This window comes from Lithobates pipiens, unplaced genomic scaffold (assembly GCF_037356315.1).
Source record: "Lithobates pipiens isolate NorthernLeopardFrog02 unplaced genomic scaffold, aLitPip1_a1.2 Scaffold_18, whole genome shotgun sequence".
NCBI classification, from domain to species: domain Eukaryota; kingdom Metazoa; phylum Chordata; class Amphibia; order Anura; family Ranidae; genus Lithobates; species Lithobates pipiens.
Genome location: NW_027507758.1, coordinates 599,841,459 through 599,859,710, shown reverse-complemented (window position 1 = coordinate 599,859,710; position 18,252 = coordinate 599,841,459). Strand labels below are relative to the sequence as shown.

At 46.0% G+C, this 18,252-nt stretch overlaps 1 protein-coding gene across 3 annotated transcripts in view; it reads left to right on the top strand.

Annotated features, from left to right (window-relative positions):
• Nucleotides 1–18,252, top strand: part of EFR3B (EFR3 homolog B) — a 385,565-nt gene that overhangs the window by 355,871 nt on the left and 11,442 nt on the right. For all 3 annotated transcript variants that reach the window (XM_077489234.1, XM_077489235.1, XM_077489236.1), the window contains 3 exons: nucleotides 804–852; nucleotides 5,351–5,457; nucleotides 16,401–16,450. In XM_077489234.1, coding sequence (XP_077345360.1) covers nucleotides 804–852; nucleotides 5,351–5,457; nucleotides 16,401–16,450 — 206 coding nt within the window. The remainder of the gene's footprint in view (nucleotides 1–803; nucleotides 853–5,350; nucleotides 5,458–16,400; nucleotides 16,451–18,252) is intronic.

Here is an 18,252-nt window from a genome sequence, read left to right as displayed (position 1 = left end):
GCTGCCTGCAGCACTTTTAATTTTTTAGTATTTTTCCCTGTTTTCACCTAGTGGCACCTTTGGACAGCAGCAGGTGGCACCTTTGGACAGCAGCATTGTCAGTCTAGGGGAAGGGGAGTGTTAGATGTACAAGGAGATTTAAATACAATAACAAATTGAACACAAACTTTAGCTAACACTTTATAAGCAGTCACATCAAACTGTTCTTTTTCCTTTTGGGATAAAGATTTGGCATAAATAAATAAAAGATGACCATTATAAGCACCCCTGTCAGTGGTAAATGCTTTGACATCTAGTGCCCGGCACCCACAAATTGGCTTCTGCTGTGAATAATCACAGGCGGAAGTGCAGAATCACACATATATATATATATATATATATATATATATATATATATATATATATATATATATATATATATGTGATTCTACACAGGAGGGCCACCCTGTAGCAGTGTATTACTTGATTCCCCACCAACACCGACAGCATAGGAGCTAATGTGCTCTTCTGGTGAGGGGTGTGGGTAGCCGCCCCTGCCAGTAGAACACAATTATTATTGCTATCAGCTATAGCCACTGGCAGTAATTGCATGATAGAAATCCGACTTGCTGGTGCCCATAGATGGATCGAATATTGGATGGCCCCTGCTGAGATTTGAACTATCTATGGCTGGGTTTAGATACACTACATTTTTTTTGTTCATAAAACGTTTACTTTACATCAGGTATGATTTCCAACTAAGAGATTCTCGTACTGTTACTTTTTCTTTCAACCATAGTGAAGTATTTTTTTTCTCTCATCAGAAAGCTCCAGCAGAAGAGATAACCTTTGAGACATTAAAAAACGCAATAGGTGAGTGAACCAACGTATTGGCATTATTTTTTAGTTTTTTTTTTTTTTTTTTTGCATTTTTTTTTATATACATGTGAATCTCACTATGCTGACTATATTTAGTGGTACAGTAGTGGTGCGTGACAGGTTTGCCCTAGGTGAGACTGGATTTGTGTACATCTAGCAAACTCTGACAGAAACATTTTTGCACTGTCCACCTGCGCAAACCATTATGTCGGGCCTTTTCTTATTTTTGAAGTTTTATTATGGGTGCAATCTAAGCATTGAAAATGTAGATAGAACAGCTACCGTCACCGACCCAGCATGCACCGGTTGGTGACGTTGCTTGGGGGCAGTGCCACCAGGTAAAATCACAAGATGGCCCCGCCCCTTACCTATATAAGAACTGTCAAATGGCGAAGCAGGTAGTGTGCAGTTAGCCTTAGTCATGGGCGGAGCTTTTTTTTTTCTTCAGATCGGCGGTGTGGCAGGCGTCGTGATTGAGGGACATCGAGCACCTGATTGGCGGAGAGGGGGTTCCGTTTTAGGAATGCGAATATTCATTCACTTTTCTGATGCTGCGTACACACGATAAGACTTTACGGCAGACTTGGTCTGGCGGACCGGAATCCGGCGGACAATTCGATCGTGTGTGGGCTCCAGCTGACTTTTTTTTTTACCAAAACTCCGATGGACCTAGAAATAAAATGTGTTTCAAATCTATCCGATGGACTAAAAATTGGGAAAACCGTTTTTGTCTGTGTGCTAGTCCGATGTACCAAATACTACGCAAGGGCATGTAATTGGCTCATCAATCTACCACATCCTTGTCACTTGTCACTAATCTTACCGCATCCCAGAGCCTTTATCTGACCCTGTCACCAATATTAGGTAATCTCAGAACATTTATCTAACTCTGTCACCCAGATATTTCAAAACAATAACAATTCTCCTGCGCTTGAGTGCTAGGTCTATAGGTGTGAGGTGCAGTCAACCCTTTGTGCAGTCAACCATCTATGTTATATGGAATGTCACTGGTCTTGTTGCCCTCCTCAGAACAATGGGTGTCCTTGGAGCTGAAACATATAGAAAAGAAGGGAGGGCGCACCGACCTTGTGCATTACCAAAACATTTTTTAATAAGGGTAGACAGCAATGATTATACTCGCATAAAATTGTGGTATACAAGCTTATCAACGCAACAGCAATACAAACAGTATCTCTAGTATCTCTGCAACTAGAACCAGAGATGTTTGGAGGACCAGACGGTATTGCAGGGGACTTGCGCATTTAGAGGGAGGACCCTCTTCCTCAGAGCCAAAGCCCTGAAATGAGTGATACACTCATATTTCTTTCTAGAGATTCCATACTACACACAAGTGCTGTACAGTAGGTGACCGCGATATTGTGTCAATCTCGCTGCTTCTATCGGCGAGATTTACACCATATGAGCTCCGTCGCGGGAGCCAGCGCCGAGCTGGCTCGCATCGGGAAAGGAAAAATGTTTATTTTCCTTTCCCGATAAGCGTCAAGCATCGCTGGCCGGGTTGACACTGGTGCGGGGATCCGAATTGGATTCCCGCCAATACCAGGCACTGTGTTTGGTATGAATCCTAAGGGAGAACTCCACGCCAAATAAGAAAAAAAAAACGGCATGGGTTCCCCCTTGGGAGGCATACCAGGCCCTTAGGTCTGGTAGGGATTTTAAGGGGAATCCCCTACGCCGAAAAAAACGGCATGGGGTCTCCCCCAAAATCCATACCAGACCCCTATCCGAGCACGCAGCCCGGCCGACCAGGAAAGGGGGTGGGGACGAGCGAGCGCCCCCCCTCCTGAGCCATACCAGGCCGTGTGCCCTCAACATGGGGGGTGCCTTGGGGAAAGGGGGGCCACGCGGCCACCCCACCCCAAAACACCTTGTCCCCATGTTGATGAGGACAAGGGCCTCTTCCCGACAACCCTGGCTGTTGGATGTCGGGGTCTACGGGTGGGGGGCTTATCAGAATCCGGGGGGGGCGGATTCTTAATAAGGGGGCCCCCGGATAGCAGCCCCCCACCCTATGTGAATGAGTATGGGGTACAATGTACCCCTACCCATTCACCTGTGGAAAAAAATGTAAAAAAAAAACACAACACACAAGGGTTAAAATAGTTTATTGCACAGCTCCGGGGGTCTTCCGTCTTCAGGGGTCTTCTTGCCGGACTCCTCCGCTATCTTCTTCTCTTTTACTAGCGGAGGAGCCCGGCTTTCTTCTTCGTCGCCGCCCTCTTCTTCCGACTTCGGGGGGTCTTGTCCCCCTCTTTGGTTCTTCTTGCCGGGCCATCGCTTCTTCTGTCAGCTCTTTTATTAGCGGTGGCCCGGTCTTCTGTTGCCGCCGCCACCGCCTTCCGTTCTTCTTCTGGAGATGTTGACTCAACGCTCTCTCCGGCCGCAATGCCAGGGACACGGTGCACGGCGACTTATATAGGGACAAGGGGCGGGGTCACCGGTTGATGTCACATGGTGACCCCGCCTTTGTCCCTATATAGGTCACCGCGCACCGCTTCCCTGGCATTGCGGCCGGAGAGAGTGTCGAGTCAACATCTCCAGAAGAAGAAGAAGAACGGAAGGCGGTGGCGGCGGCGACGGCGACAGAAGACCGGGCCACTGCTAGTAAAAGAGCTGGAAGAAGAAGCGGTGGCCCGGCAAGAAGAACCGAAGACCCCCCGAAGTCGGAAGAAGAGGGCGGCGACGAAGAAGAAAGCCGGGCTCCTCCGCTAGTAAAAGAGCTAGCAAAAGAGAAGAAGATAGTGGAGGAGTCCGGCGAGAAGACCCCCGAAGACGGAAGACCGCCGGAGCTGTGCAATAAACTATTTTAACCCTTGTGTGTTGTAATTTTTTTTACATTTTTTCCCACAGGTGAATGGGTAGGGGTACATTGTACCCCATACTCATTCACATAGAGTGTGGGGCCGCTATCCAGGGGCCCCCTTATTAAAGGGGGCTCCCGGATTCCGATAAGCCCCCCGCCCGCAGACCCCGACAACCAATGGCCAGGGTTGTCGGGAAGAGGCCCTTGTCCTCATCAACATGGGGACAAGGTGCTTTGGGGTAAAGGGCGCAGGGGGCGTACAGCTCAGGAGGGGGGGAGGCGCTCGGGCTGCGTGCTCGGATAGGGGTCTTGTATGGATTTTGGGGGGGACCCCACGCCGTTTTTTTCGGTGTAGGGGATTCCCCTTAAAATCTCTACCGGACCTAAGGGCCTGGTATGCCCCCGAGAAGGCATGCAGGCTTCATGAGTGAAGCGACATTATCGCCGCCCTCTCGCTCTCGCTACTATAGGAAAATCACATTTTCCTATTGCAGCCAGCACGAGAACCAGCGCAACGGGATCGCGCTGGCTAGAGAAGCCTGTCGCCGGGAACCAGCGAGACAGTATCGCACTGGAAACACAATATCGGCGGCACCTACTGTAAATATAAAAAAAAGACTACTTGTTCCTCTCTGGCCTTACTCATTATTAAGGTGTTTTTGCCCACATATCTGCCTCTGGTGGGATTGCTTCTGTTTTTCTCACTATTCTTTTTTGTGCATGACAATCCCCAGAGGTTACCAATTTCTGTCATGCTGCAAACACCAATAACCACTAGCACCAACACTCTTTCCATAGTCAGAATCCTGCAAAGTGTGATCTACTGTTGTAACTGTACCTGAAAAAGCCAGGCAGAGGACAAATGACCAGTCATTAGTAGTGCTCATGGTCTTGATTCTGCTTTATTCTTTCTGTGGATCTGTTCTTCCTCTACTGCTCCTGCTGTTTCTTGAACCTCATCCACTAGTCACCAGATCACCAGTGATCAGCCTTGACATGAAGAAGCAAAAACCTGCTCCTCTATGTCAAGGCTGATCACTGGTGATCTGGTGACTAGTGGATGAGGATCAAGAAACAGCAGGAGCAGTAGAGGAAGAACAGATCCACAGAAAGAATAAAGCAGAATCAGGGATATTTTAGCACTTCTGGTTCTTATGTACAGCTTCCACTCCAGCGCAAGGAGAACGGTGATCAGCACAGTAGTGACATCACCAAATTTCACTCATAATTTGGCAAGACTAGCAGTCAGAGGCAGCAGTGTCTCAGATAATCTTACAATGCAAATATACAGCTATGCGGTTACAAAACAGGAGTACGTAGGCACAGAAGTTAACTGCTATTTTGAATCAGGAGTTCAAGATAAAAGGTTGATTTTCAGGGTACTGCTTAAGCACATTTAACTCTTCTATATATTGCCTATAGGAAAACAGATCGTTTTAGATCCAGGTTCCCTCTAATTTACATGTCCTCTCAATTCTAACATTCAGCCAAACTTAGTCTTATTTCTCAATGTTTTATATATTGAGTTGCAGCTACACCATTAGCTGCTTGCTAATGATGCTAATGAAGTCACCACTGAGCAAGGTACCAAAAATAAAGCCTGCTTTGTAATTTTTCATTTTTCAGTCCTCTTAACAAACCCTAATCACTGTGTTTTACTGCCTACAGTGGACAGCGTTGCCGTGGAAGAGCGAGAGCGTGAGCGAAGGCGACAGGTGGTTGAGAAGTTCCAGAAGGCTCCGTTTGAGGAAATCGCTGCTCATTGTGGGGCCAGGGTAAGACTCAAAAAATACAAACCTTTAAGCCTAGTACACACGGTAAGTGAGCAGCTTGCAAGGAGGTCTCTGTACTAACTATTCGATGTTAGTACAGCGATCTCCGAGCTGTGCTGTTATGTTCTGACAGGGGGATCACCCCCCTGCCAGAACAGACTGGTCAGCGATCGCAGCCATTGACTAAGAGAGCTAATCAAATGCCTGGTTTTCCAGCGTGCTAGTTTTACAGAAGCCAGTCGTGAGATCTGCTTCTGTCTAACAAGGACCTGTACACACAGACCGAATGTCGGCCGGTATCTGCTGTCTTGGCTGATTTTGGTCGATATTTGGACTGTGTGTACGGGGGCTTCAGTCTTTAGAATAAGCAGAAGGAAATGTGAAAAGATGTAAGGATGATCACTGGGGTCCATAGAAAAGGGTTAATTCGTCTTACCAAAAACTACCTATGCAGGTAAGGGGCCCCTATTAATAAAAAGCTTTGACTAGAGTTGGATAATACCCTTTCTATAGGTTTAGACCATTTATGTACCTCCAGAAGCCTGGCTGACTCCCACAGATGGCATCATCCCATCCTGCCCTATTGCTATTACGTTCCTATGACACTCCACACGATCACAGGAGTGAGCTTTCAAACCCCCACGCATATGTTACTCCTCTGTTGCAGCATTGTTGAGCTCAAAGCTACTGTGATGGGGATGAGAGAACATGTGCGAGGGGGTTTGAATCGGAGAAAGAACTTACTTCTGTGATGGTGGGGTTGAGTAGTGATTGCTGTGAATGTCTTAGCAACAAGATGACGTAGTCTCTGGGAGTTTTCCAGCTAGGCCTCTGGAGTAATGTAAGTAGCTTACACCTATTCAACTATGGTCAAAGCTATATGGTTTGTTTTTATCTACAGCTGCCTCTTCATTGCATGGGCAGTTTTTTGGTAAAGGAGCTTCAGATGGGGCAGAAATATGCCAGGAGAACGAACATCTAAAGCTTAAGATTAATAAATAATGCATCTGCTTCCTTCCTTCAGTTCATATAAACATGTGTCTCCAATTAGATGCTTAACCACTTGCTTACTGGGCACTTAAACCCCCCTCAGTCCCAGACCAATTTTCAGCTTTCAGCACTGATGCATTTTTTGTCATTTTTTTCCCACAAACAGAGCTTTCTTTTGGTGGTATTTAATTACAGCTGGGAGTTTTATTTTTTGCTAAACAAACAAAAAAAGATGCAAAAAAAAAAATCATGTTTAATAGTTTGTTATAAAATTTTGCAAACAGGTAATTTTTCTCCTTCATTGAAGTGCGCTGATGAGGTGGGACTGATAGGCTGCACTGGTGGGCACTGATAGGCTGCATTGGTGGGCACTGATAGGCTGCATTGGTGGGCACTGATAGGCTGCATTGGTGGGCACTGATAGGCTGCATTGGTGGGCACTGATAGGCTGCACTGGTGGGCACTGATAGGCATAGTTAAGGCGGCACTAATAGGCACAGATAAGGCGGCACCGATGGGCACAGATAAGGCGGCACTGATGGGCAAAGATGGGCACAGATAAGATGGCACGGATGGGTGGCACAGATGGGTGGCATGGATGGGTGGCACTAAGGGGCACTGATAGGTACCACTGATAGATGGGACTGATGGGCACTGATAGGTGGCACTGATAGGTGGCTCTGATAGGTGGCACTGATGGGCGGCACTGCTGGGCACTGATGGGCACTGGTAGATGACACTGATGGGCACGGATATGTGGCACTGGGGTGCAGCACCTTTGTTGAGGCAGATTGTGGGCACTGCTGGGTGGCACTGTGGGCACTGCTGGGTGGCACTGCTGGGTGGCACTGTGGGCACTGCTGTGTGGCACTATGGGCACTGCTGGGTGGCACTGACGGGGGGCACTTATTTTTTAATCATCTTTATTGATGAGGGGGCAGGTGGGCACTGGCAGGGGGCAGGTGGGCACTGGCAGGGCTGGCCGTGATCGGGACTGATGTCCCGATCACGGCCGCCGGTGATCGGCTCTTTGTCAGCGCAAGGAGGAATAATAGCCGATTACCGGCTCCGTTATATCACATGATCAGCTGTCATTGGCTGACAGCTGATCACGTGATAAGGGGTCGGGATCGACCCCTTGCTCTGATCGGTGATCAGGCGAGTCTCATAGACTCGCCGATCACAGAGCGCGCTGCGCGCACCCCTCAGGGGGCGCGCGGGCCACTCGTGCACGGGACTACGTCAATAGACGTAGTCCCGGAAAAGGAGATCCGCGCTATAGCCGTCATTCGGCTATAGCGCGGGTCTCAAGTGGTTAAACATTGACAATGGTATAAAGCACATTGTTAAGAGTGCAAATTAAAATAATATATCTACCATTACCATCAGTGATTAGATCATGCAAAATAAATGCTACTGACTGACTGTTTTACAGCAATCATAACCCCTTTCTTTTTATCTTCCGCATTAGCGAACAAAACGTGGGGAAAAGCTCGGTGGGAGCATTTAGGGGTATTAGCTTCTCGAAAATGCATTTTTTGTATGCAAATAACATCTTTACATTTTTGAGCCTCATTCCACATTATTCTACACTTAAACGGGCTGTTAAGACCTTTAACATTAAGGCCGCATACACACGGGCGGATTGTCTGCCCAACTAAGTTTGTCAGACAATCCGACAGACAGTCCGTCCAACTTTCGAATGAACGGACTTGACCACACACGATGAACAGACAGTCCGCCGAAAGCTTGCGCGATGACATGTACAGCACGTACGACGGGGCTAGAAATTCGACGTCCAATACACTGCAATGCAACCTTCGGCCGTGTAAATCCTTTCTGAGCATGCGCCATACTTAGTCCGTCGAACTAGCCTACTCACGAGCGGATTGTCCGCTGAAACCAAGTTTGGACGGACAAAATTACGGAAATTCCGAAAGACTAAGTCCGTCAGACTGTCCGCTGAAAAAGTCCGCTGAAGCCCACACACGAGCGGATTGTCCGCTGAAACACGGTTCAGCGGACTAAGTTGGGCAGACAATCCGCCCGTGTGTACGCGGCCTTAGAGAAACTATTTTAACAGTCATATTGGAACTTAAAAGTAGATAATTAAACTATTAGGCTCCTGAGTGAGCCAATAGTCATTATGAAGGGATGCTTGGTGTCCAAATAGTAACAACAGATTGTGAGTCCCATTGAAAAACAGCCAGGGACGATACTGGTCTATAGTGAGTAGGGATGCACCGATACCATTTTCTTTTACAATGAGTACAAGTACCGATACCCTTTCTTTTAGTACCCTCCGATACCAATTACCGATACCTACCACAACTGTTTTGTTTTAACTTCAGCTGTCAGCAATGGTACAAAGCATCGAAAAGTTATTTACAAATGAAATAAATCGATTTTTTTATTTTTTATTTAGCGCTTTTTCAATGGGAAATGTGTAAATATATGTTAATATATATTGTAGCAAAAGGTGTATTTTTAACGGCCTATAGTACACCACTCAGTGCCAAAATCAGTCAACCAGTTACTCTGCAGTATAATAAAATATCCCTTCTAATTTACTGTGAAGTAAACTTCATAGGAGGGAAAGACTAAGCAGCCGTTTAAATAAATTTAAAATTGTACTATTTCTTCTATATCATATGTAAGTTAGCTCTGATTCTCCTGCAGCTCTGGTTACTTGACTCAGGTACCTCATTCAATTTCTTTTTTTACTCCACTCGTTTCTCTTCCCTTTTTCTTTTTCTTGTTTTTTACAACCGCCTTGGGACTAAACCTCACTCTCACTCTATCTTACTTTTTACTGTTTTTCTCTGGCGTGGCGTCCCCACTCGACACAGCCCGCTGGGGTGGCGGGTGGGGACGGGATGCCCCCGGACCTACCGGATCTAGCTATACAGAATGTGTAGTATACAGCAGATGGGCTCCAGGCCCGTATGTTCTCTCTGTTAGTAACTCATGTTGGTTCAATGTATCTGGACATTTCTTGCTTATTTTTTCATCAACTTCCTGTAACTTATGTACAATGGTTGATATCAATGTTTGTTACTGCATTATATTTCAATAAAATCTTTTGAAAATAAATAAATTAAAAATAATAAAAACAATAGTATAAAAATCAAACAGCGCTAAATTAAGACAATGATCTTGTAAACAAAACAATAATTAGAAAAAAGTCCTTTGTGCAGCAATGGTAAAGATAGTGGTCCAACCAATGTTATAGTGTCAGGAACCATGAAACATACAGAGACAGAAGTACAATCAAATCACACTTGTTTATTAATAAAAAATAAAAAGGTAAATAGAAAAAAGCGTAGTCAAGCATAGCCAGAGTCCAGTAGCCAGATCGGGTAGTCAGCCAGTCCAAAGTTCATAAACCAGATCAGGTAATCAGCCAGGCAAGAAGTCAGGGATCCAAGGAGAGCAACTGCAAGCAGGATAGAAACCAGGAGGGATGTCAGCAAGCCAGTCTTGAAACAAACAGCAGGAGATGGTTCCTAGTGATGTGACCAATGCGAAGGCAAAGGAAAGAGTGAGCTGTAAGGCTTTAAATAGGCAGGTCAGACGAGCATCATTGGGAACAGCTGGTAACTGTGGAAAGAGAAGAGAGCTGGCAATTAGCTTACAGCTGAGCGGCCAGCCCAGAGGAAGGGCTAAGCCAGCCCTGACATATAGGGGATTTTTGGTGATTATTCTAAGTGTTGTTATAGCACCATCCACCAGAATTCCACAGATTTCACCGCATGAGGCCCATACCCCTCAGGGGGTTAAACTCCCCAGACAGAGCTGATAAATAAGCCTCTAGGGTAGTTGTCCCTCAATAGGTTAACCTTGTACCATCATCATCCACAGGGATTGATTATTTCGGCGGCTAGCGGGGGGTTAAAAGGACACTGCTAGCGGCCAAAAAGCACCACTATAACATCGGTAAAACAGCGCTAAAACTAGTGGCGCTGTACGGCTGATGCCTGCGCTGCCCCAGTGGGAAAGGGGTCTATGGGAGGTATAAACAGATTGTAAGGGCTTTTAGGGATTGGTAGTTAGCAAATGGCCTAAAATAAAAAAGTGTAGCAAGACTTCCGATCATTAGGGGTAAGCGACATATGATAGAATTGTGGTATGAAGTTAAAGTTCCATCATATATAGAAGAGTACTGCATAGTAGATTTCATTGATCTCTGGAGCTTAAAGCGTTTATCTTGAGTAAGGCACTGTGGCTAGAGAAAGGTAATAAAGAAAACAAGGACAACAAAAAAGACCATCAAAAGCTTTAAGAAAGAAACAACTCTGGATTCCGGTCTGGTCTTACGTGCAGCAACAGCTGGTTTCCTGGTAGGGGCTGGAAGATTGGACCTCCACTTGTCTTGAATTGAGTCCAACTAGAGCAGTGATGCGAACCTTAGCACCCCAGATGTTTTGGAACTACATTTCCCATGATGCTCATTCACTCCGCAGTGTAGTTGAACATTATGGGAAATGTAGTTCCAAAACATCTGGGGTGCCAAGGTTCGCCATCACTGAACTAGAGGTAGGAAGGTACGTCCCATCCCAGACTAATAACGAAGGGGACATATGAGGCTGCTGTAATTAAACAAATTAATAGTCACTTAGGACCACTCCTTTCTCAACTTGTTAGGGCTTCTTCTGGTGTCAGTAGTGGCATCTGGGGGTAAAATGCACCATTCTTTCAAGCATTTAAGGCCTGCCTCCAGAGAGTGTATAGTGGTATCCTTCCCCTGGTATGTGATGATAAGCTTGGTGGGAAATCCCCATCTGTAGATAATGTTGTGGTTGCAGAGTGCCTTAGTTAAAGTGAGGAGTTTCTTCCTGTTTTAAATAGTAGCTTGAGATAAGTCAGTATAAAGCGTAACCCCAGAAAACAGATTTGATAGTTGAGGGTTTTTCCTAGGCACCTGCATAACCCATGGAAATAGTGGATCCTGGCTAGCACATCTCTATTTGTGCAGCCACATCTCTATTTTTGCAGGGGTGGGTGGCGCTGCCTATCGCCTGGAGAATCACCTCCAGTGATGGCTAACCATGTGGAAGTGCAAGTGCTAATTAAACCACAGCATAAACTACAGTGTACTGCAATCCGGCACTAATATGTGTACTGGAGTAGGTGGTGCTGCCTATCACCTGGAGAGTTGCCTTCAGTGACGACAAACGACTAACCACGTGAAATTGCTGGTTAGACCCAAGTGAGTTGTGCACTAAATAGATTAACCACTTTCAGACCGGACCATTTTGCTGGTAAATGACCAGAGGTCTTTTTACACTTTGGCACTGCGCTGCTTTAACTGGTAATTGCGCGGTCATGCAATGTTGTACCCAAACAAAATTTGCGTCCTTTTCTTCCCACAAATAGAGCTTTCTTTTGATGGTATTTGATTGCCTCTGCGATTTTTATTTTTTGCGATATAAACGTAAAAAGACCGCAAATTTTGAAAAAAAATGATATTTTCTACTTTTTGTTATTAGAAAAATCCAATAAACTCAATTTTAGTCATACATTTAGGCCAAAATGTATTCAGCCACATGTCTTTGGTAAAAAAAAAGTCAATAATTGTATATTTATTGGTTTGCGCAAAAGTTGTCACATCTACAAACTAAGGTACGTTTTCTGGAATTTACGCAGCTTTTAGTTTACGACTGCCTATCTCATTTCTTGAGGTGCTAAAATGGCAGGGCAGTACAAAACCCCCCCAAATGACCCCATTTTGGAAAGTAGACCCCCTAAGGAAATTGATAAGAGGCATGTTGAGCCCATTGAATATTTTATTTTTTTGCCTCAAGCGATTGAATAATGACAAAAAAAAAAATTTTTTTTTTTTTTTACACAAAGTTGTCACTAAATGATATATTGCTCACACATGCTATGGGCGTATGTGAAATGACACCCCAAAATAAATTCTGCTGCTTCTCCTGAGTATGGGGATACCACATATGTGGGACTTTTTGGGAGCCTAGCCGCGTACGGGGCCCCGAAACCCAAGCACCGCCTTCAGGCTTTCTAAGGGCGTAAATTTTTGAGTTCACTTCTCACTACCTATTACAGTTTTGAAGGCCATAAAATGCCAAGATGGCACAAAACCCCCACAAATGACCCCATTTTAGAAAGTAGACACCCCAAGCTATTTGCTGAGAGGCATGTTGAGTTCATGGAATATTTTATATTTTGCCACAAGTTGCGGGAAAATTACAAACTTTTTTTTTTTTTTTTTTTTTTTAACAAAGTTGTCACTAAATGATATATTGCTCATGCATGCCATGGGCATATGTGAAATGACACCCCAAAATAAATTCTGCTGCTTCTCCTGAGTACGGGGATACCACATATGTGGGACTTTTTGGGAGCCTAGCCGCGTACGGGGCCCCGAAAACCAAGCACCGCCTTCAGGCTTTCTAAGGGCGTAATTTTTTGATTTCACTCCTCACTACCTATTACAGTTTTGAAGGCCATAAAATGCCAAGATGGCACAAAACCCCCACAAATGACCCCATTTTAGAAAGTAGACACCCCAAGCTATTTGCTGAGAGGCATGTTGAGTCCATGGAATATTTTATATTTTGCCACAAGTTGCGGGAAAATTACAAACTTTTTTTTTTTTTTTTCACAAAGTTGTCACTAAATGATATATTGCTCACGCATGCCATGGGCATATGTGAAATGACACCCCAAAATAAATTCTGCTGCTTCTCCTGAGTATGGGGATACCACATATGTGGGACTTTTTGGGAGCCTAGCCGCGTACGGGGCCCCGAAATCCAAGCACCGCCTTCAGGCTTTCTAAGGGCGTTACAGTTTTGAAGGCCATAAAATGCCAAGATGGCACAAACCCCCCCCAAATGACCCCATTTTGGAAAGTAGACACCCCTAAATTTAGGGGTACACTAGTGAGACTAGGTAATAAATGGCAGGTGCCCTGAAACTATAAAAAAATAACTAACCAACCAGCGTCACCTGTAACAGTTATATGGTGATCACTGGTGAAAGGGTTAACTAGGGGGCAATTAGGGGGCTTTATGCGGTAGTATATGGGGGTCCCTGGCGCTATAAAAAGCTGCAGCGAACCTAAATACCTACCTGCCTAACTAGCGTCACCTGTGACACTAATACAGCGATCAGAAAAACGATCGCTTATTAGGCTGGGTTCACACTGGAGCGACGCGGGAACGCCACGAATGCGCGGCGGGTTCCCGCATCGCATGCCTCCCGGCGGCAGTTCACACTGCCCTATGCGAACTGCTGGGAGTGTCAGTGAAATGTTACTGACACCCCCAGATCAGTTCGCATATCGCAGTGCGATCTGCAAACTCGGATCGCATGGTGTGAACACCCATGCGATCCGATTCTGCTGCGGGCCAAAAAAAGGGTCCCGTGCGAATTTGCGGCGGGTGCGGCGGGTGCGGCGAATGGCTGAACTCGAATCGCACAGAGATCGGATGTGATTTGCACTGCAGTGCGGTGCGAATCACATCCGTTCTCATAAACCGCTGCAATGTGAACCCAGCCTTAGTGACACTGGCGACGGGGGGTGATCACGGGGTTAAACCTTTATTGGGGGGGTTAGGGGGGTACCTTAGAACTAAAGGGGGCTAACCCTAACTGCCCTAACAGTTATTAGTCACAAATGACACCCGCCGGGTGATCAGGGGGTTAAACCTTTATTAGGTAATAAATGGCGGGTGCCCTGAAACTATAAAAAAATAACTAACCAACCAGCGTCACCTGTAACAGTTATATGGTGATCACTGGTGAAAGGGTTAACTAGGGGGCAATCAGGGGGCTTTATGCGGTAGTATATGGGGGTCCCTGGCGCTATAAAAAGCTGCGGCGAACCTAAATACCTACCTGCCTAACTAGCGTCACCTGTGACACTAATACGGCGATCAGAAAAATGATCGCTTATTAGGCTGGGTTCACACTGGAGCGATGCGGAAACGCCGCGAATCCGCGGCGGGTTCCCGCATCGCATGCCTCCCGGCGGCAGTTCACACTGCCCTATGCGAACTGCTGGGAGTGTCAGTGAAATGTTACTGACACCCCCCGATCAGTTCGCATATCGCAGTGCGATCTGCAAACTCGGATCGCATGGTGTGAACACCCATGCGATCCGATTCTGCTGCGGGCCAAAAAAAGGGTCCCGTGCGAATTTGCGGCGGGTGCGGCGGGTGCGGCGAATGGCTGAACTCGAATCGCACAGAGATCGGATGTGATTTGCACTGCAGTGCGGTGCGAATCACATTCGTTCTCATAAACCGCTGCAATGTGAACCCAGCCTTAGTGACACTGGCGACGGGGGGTGATCACGGGGTTAAACCTTTATTGGGGGGGTTAGGGGGGTACATTAGAACTAAAGGGGGCTAACTCTAACTGCCCTAACAGTTATTACAGTCACAAATGACACCAATGCAAAAAAAAAAATAAAAAAAAAAAAAATGACATTGGTGTCACTGTGACTGGGGGGCAGGGGTAATTGGGGGGGTGATCGGGGGGTAAAGGGGGGGTGTGAGTGTGCCTGGCATGTTCTACTGTGTGTGTGAGTGTTGGTGCAACTTACTGATCCGCTCTCCTCCGTGTCGGAACGAAAAATACCGACACGGAGGAGAGAATACATCACTTCCTCTCCTGTGTTTACATTACAGGAGAGGAAGTGATGTCACCGGGGATTTCTATTCGTCGGGAGCGATCGCGAGGGGGTGGCCATGAATGAATGGCCGTCCCCTCGTCCGGGATCGCTCCCGAACGAATACCGACCGCCGCAGGCACCGGGCGGGGGCCCGATCGGGCCCCCGACCCGCGGGAGGCAAGGGACGTACATGTATGTCCTTATGCCTGCCCGTGCCATTGTACCGACGTACATCGGCGTGCGGCAGTCGGCAACTGGTTAATAAGGTCTAAACCAGTGATTCTCAACCAGGGTTCCTCCAGAGGTTGCTAGGGGTTCCTTCAGCATTGGGAAATTTCTGCCTCTCAGATAAGTTCCCACTGACACCATTGATCTTTTTAGCTATTTGTAAGGAGGTAATTTTTCCCAATGACCACAAGTGTAAGGACCATCACACTAATGTATCATGAGTTGTAAATTTCAAATTTTTAGCAGGGGTTCCTCGAGACTGGAGAATTATTTCAAGGGTTCCTCTGTGTTGAAAAGGTTGAGAAAGGCTGATCTAAACTGTCACACCAGGTGTAAACTACAATAGCTACCCCTGTTTGGAATTGTGTAGTGGGTCCCTGTATGTGCATCCAGAAAGGTGGCTGTATAAAAAATGAATCCAACATCAAAAGCGTCATATATCAAAAAACATGTATTGGAATACTCATATATGTAGGGTATCCTAGATCTCCAAAAGTGCAAGAGAGTAAAAAAATAATAATAATATATATATATATATATATATATATATGTGTATGTATGTATGTATATATATATATATATATATATATATATATATATATATATATATATATATACACTGAAATATCATGTGAGCTTATCAAAGAGGTAAAGTCTCATGTGCAAAATAATCACAGATACTGGTATATAAGTCCAATCTGTAGTGCTAATTATATGTGAAGCAATCCAAAGTGACTTGTGCAGAGATCAATCACAGGGCACTCATAATGTAATTCCGTAAAAAGTTTCCAAATTTATTCGATTGGGCCTTGTCGGGTCTTGGTGGCCCTTTGAAGATATTAAAGCGTGTATGTTAAGGGTAGAGAAAGAATAAAATACATGTTAAGAACAAGAACCAAAAGGAAAGAGAACTGGGGAAGAGGTAGGATGGGAAGAGAATATAACTGGGCGCTCCTAGAAATAAATGACATATCTTGCCATCGGCAGTTCTTGGAGATTTGTATCATATAGAAATGTTTTTGCTTTTTGTTTATTTACTTCTAAATGACTTTTGTTTCACCTTACACCAATTCTCTTTATTTTCCAGGCCTCGTTGCTGCAGAGTAAACTAAACCAAATATTTGAGCTGACTATACGGTAAGAATTTCACAGATTGTGAAATAAAACCTTAAAGCGGTAGTAAACCCGCATTTTTTTTTTTTTTTTTTTTTAAACCTGCAAAGCAAAAGGCATAATGAGCTAGTATGCACCGCATACTAGCTCATTATGAAATACTTACCTTAGAACGAGGCCCCGACATCTCGCCCGATCCACGCCGAGGAAGCCGACATGCTCCCTCGGCGTCTCTTCCGGGTATCGCGGCTCCGGCGCTGTGAGTGGCCGGAGCCGCGATATCGTCACTCCCGCGCATGCGCGCGGGAGATTTAAATCCGGCCGGACGAGCGCTGCCGGATTTTCGCGGAGAGAACCCCCTTGTGCGCATGCGCCGCTGCAGTCAGCGGCGCATACCGAGGGGAATATCTCCTAAACCGTACAGGTTTAGGAGATATTTTTTTTACCTACAGGTAAGCCTTATTATAGGCTTTCCTGTAGGTAAAAGTTAAAAAAGTGGGTTTACTTCCACTTTAAAGCTGTATTACCTGCCGAAGGATTTATATTTCTGTCTATCCAGTGTAATTATGGGGGAGGGGGTCCTGTGTAATGATGGGGGTAGTTTGTGGGAGGGGGGCCCTGTGTAATGATGGGAGTAGTATGGGGGAAGGGGTCCTGTTTAATGATGGGGGTAATATAGGGTCGGGCTCCTGTGTAATAATGGGGTAGTCTGGGGGAGGGGTCCTGTATAATGATGAGGGTAGTAAGAGGATGGAGTCCTGTGTAATTATGGGGTAGTATTGGGGGGGTCCTGTGTAATAATGGTGATAGTATGGGGAAGGGGTCCCGTGTAATGATGGGGATAGTATGGGGGAGGTGGTCCTGTGTAATGATGGGGGTAGTATGAGGGTGGAGTCCTGTGTAATTATGGGGTAATATTGGGGGGGGGGTCCTGTGTAATAATGGTGATAGTATGGGGAAGGGGTCCTGTGTAATGATGGGAGCAGTATGGGAGAGGGGTCCTGTGTAATCCTGGGGTGCTGGGTCCTGTGCAATAATAGGAGTAGTATAGGGGAGGGGGTCTTGTGTAATAGTGGTTATAGTGTGAGGGGGGGGGGGGGGTCCTGTGTAATAATGGTGATAGTATGGGGAAGGGGTCCTGTGTAATGATGGGGATAGTATGGGGGAGGGGGTCTCTGTGTAATGATGGGAGCAGTATGGGGGAGGGGTCCTGTGTAATCATGGGTTAGGGGGTCCTGTGCAATAGTATTAGAAGTATAGGGGAGGGGGTCCTGTGTAATAATGGTGATAGTATGGTGGAGGGGTCCTGTGTAATGATGGGGGATAGTATGGTGGAGGGGGTCCTGTGTAATAATGGGAGCCGTATGGGGGAGGGGTCCTGTGTAATGCTGGGTTAGGGTGTCCTGTACAATAATAGGAGTAGTATGGGGAATGGGGTCCTGTGTAATGATGGGAATACTATGTGGGAGGGGTCCTGGTAATAATGGGGATAGTATGGTGGAGGGGGTCCTGTGTAATAATGGGAGTAGTATTGTTTGATATTTTGGGACGTTGGGGTGGAAAGCAAAATTGCATGGGGGGGGGGGGGGCAAAGAAAGTGTTTTCCCAGGTTCCAATCAATATTAAAGACAGCCCTCTACAACTGTCTAAAATATACAATCAAAGCAAAGGTTTTTTTTAAAGCCCAACTGGGAAAATTTAAAACTATCCCTTGAAATGGAGCTGCTCGTTTTGTCTAGGAGAGAGGAGAAGCCGTTCTACTTACCTGATCCTCTGCATTCCCCCAGCAGATGGTGCTGCCCCACGCTCTGGTGATCGACTGTCAA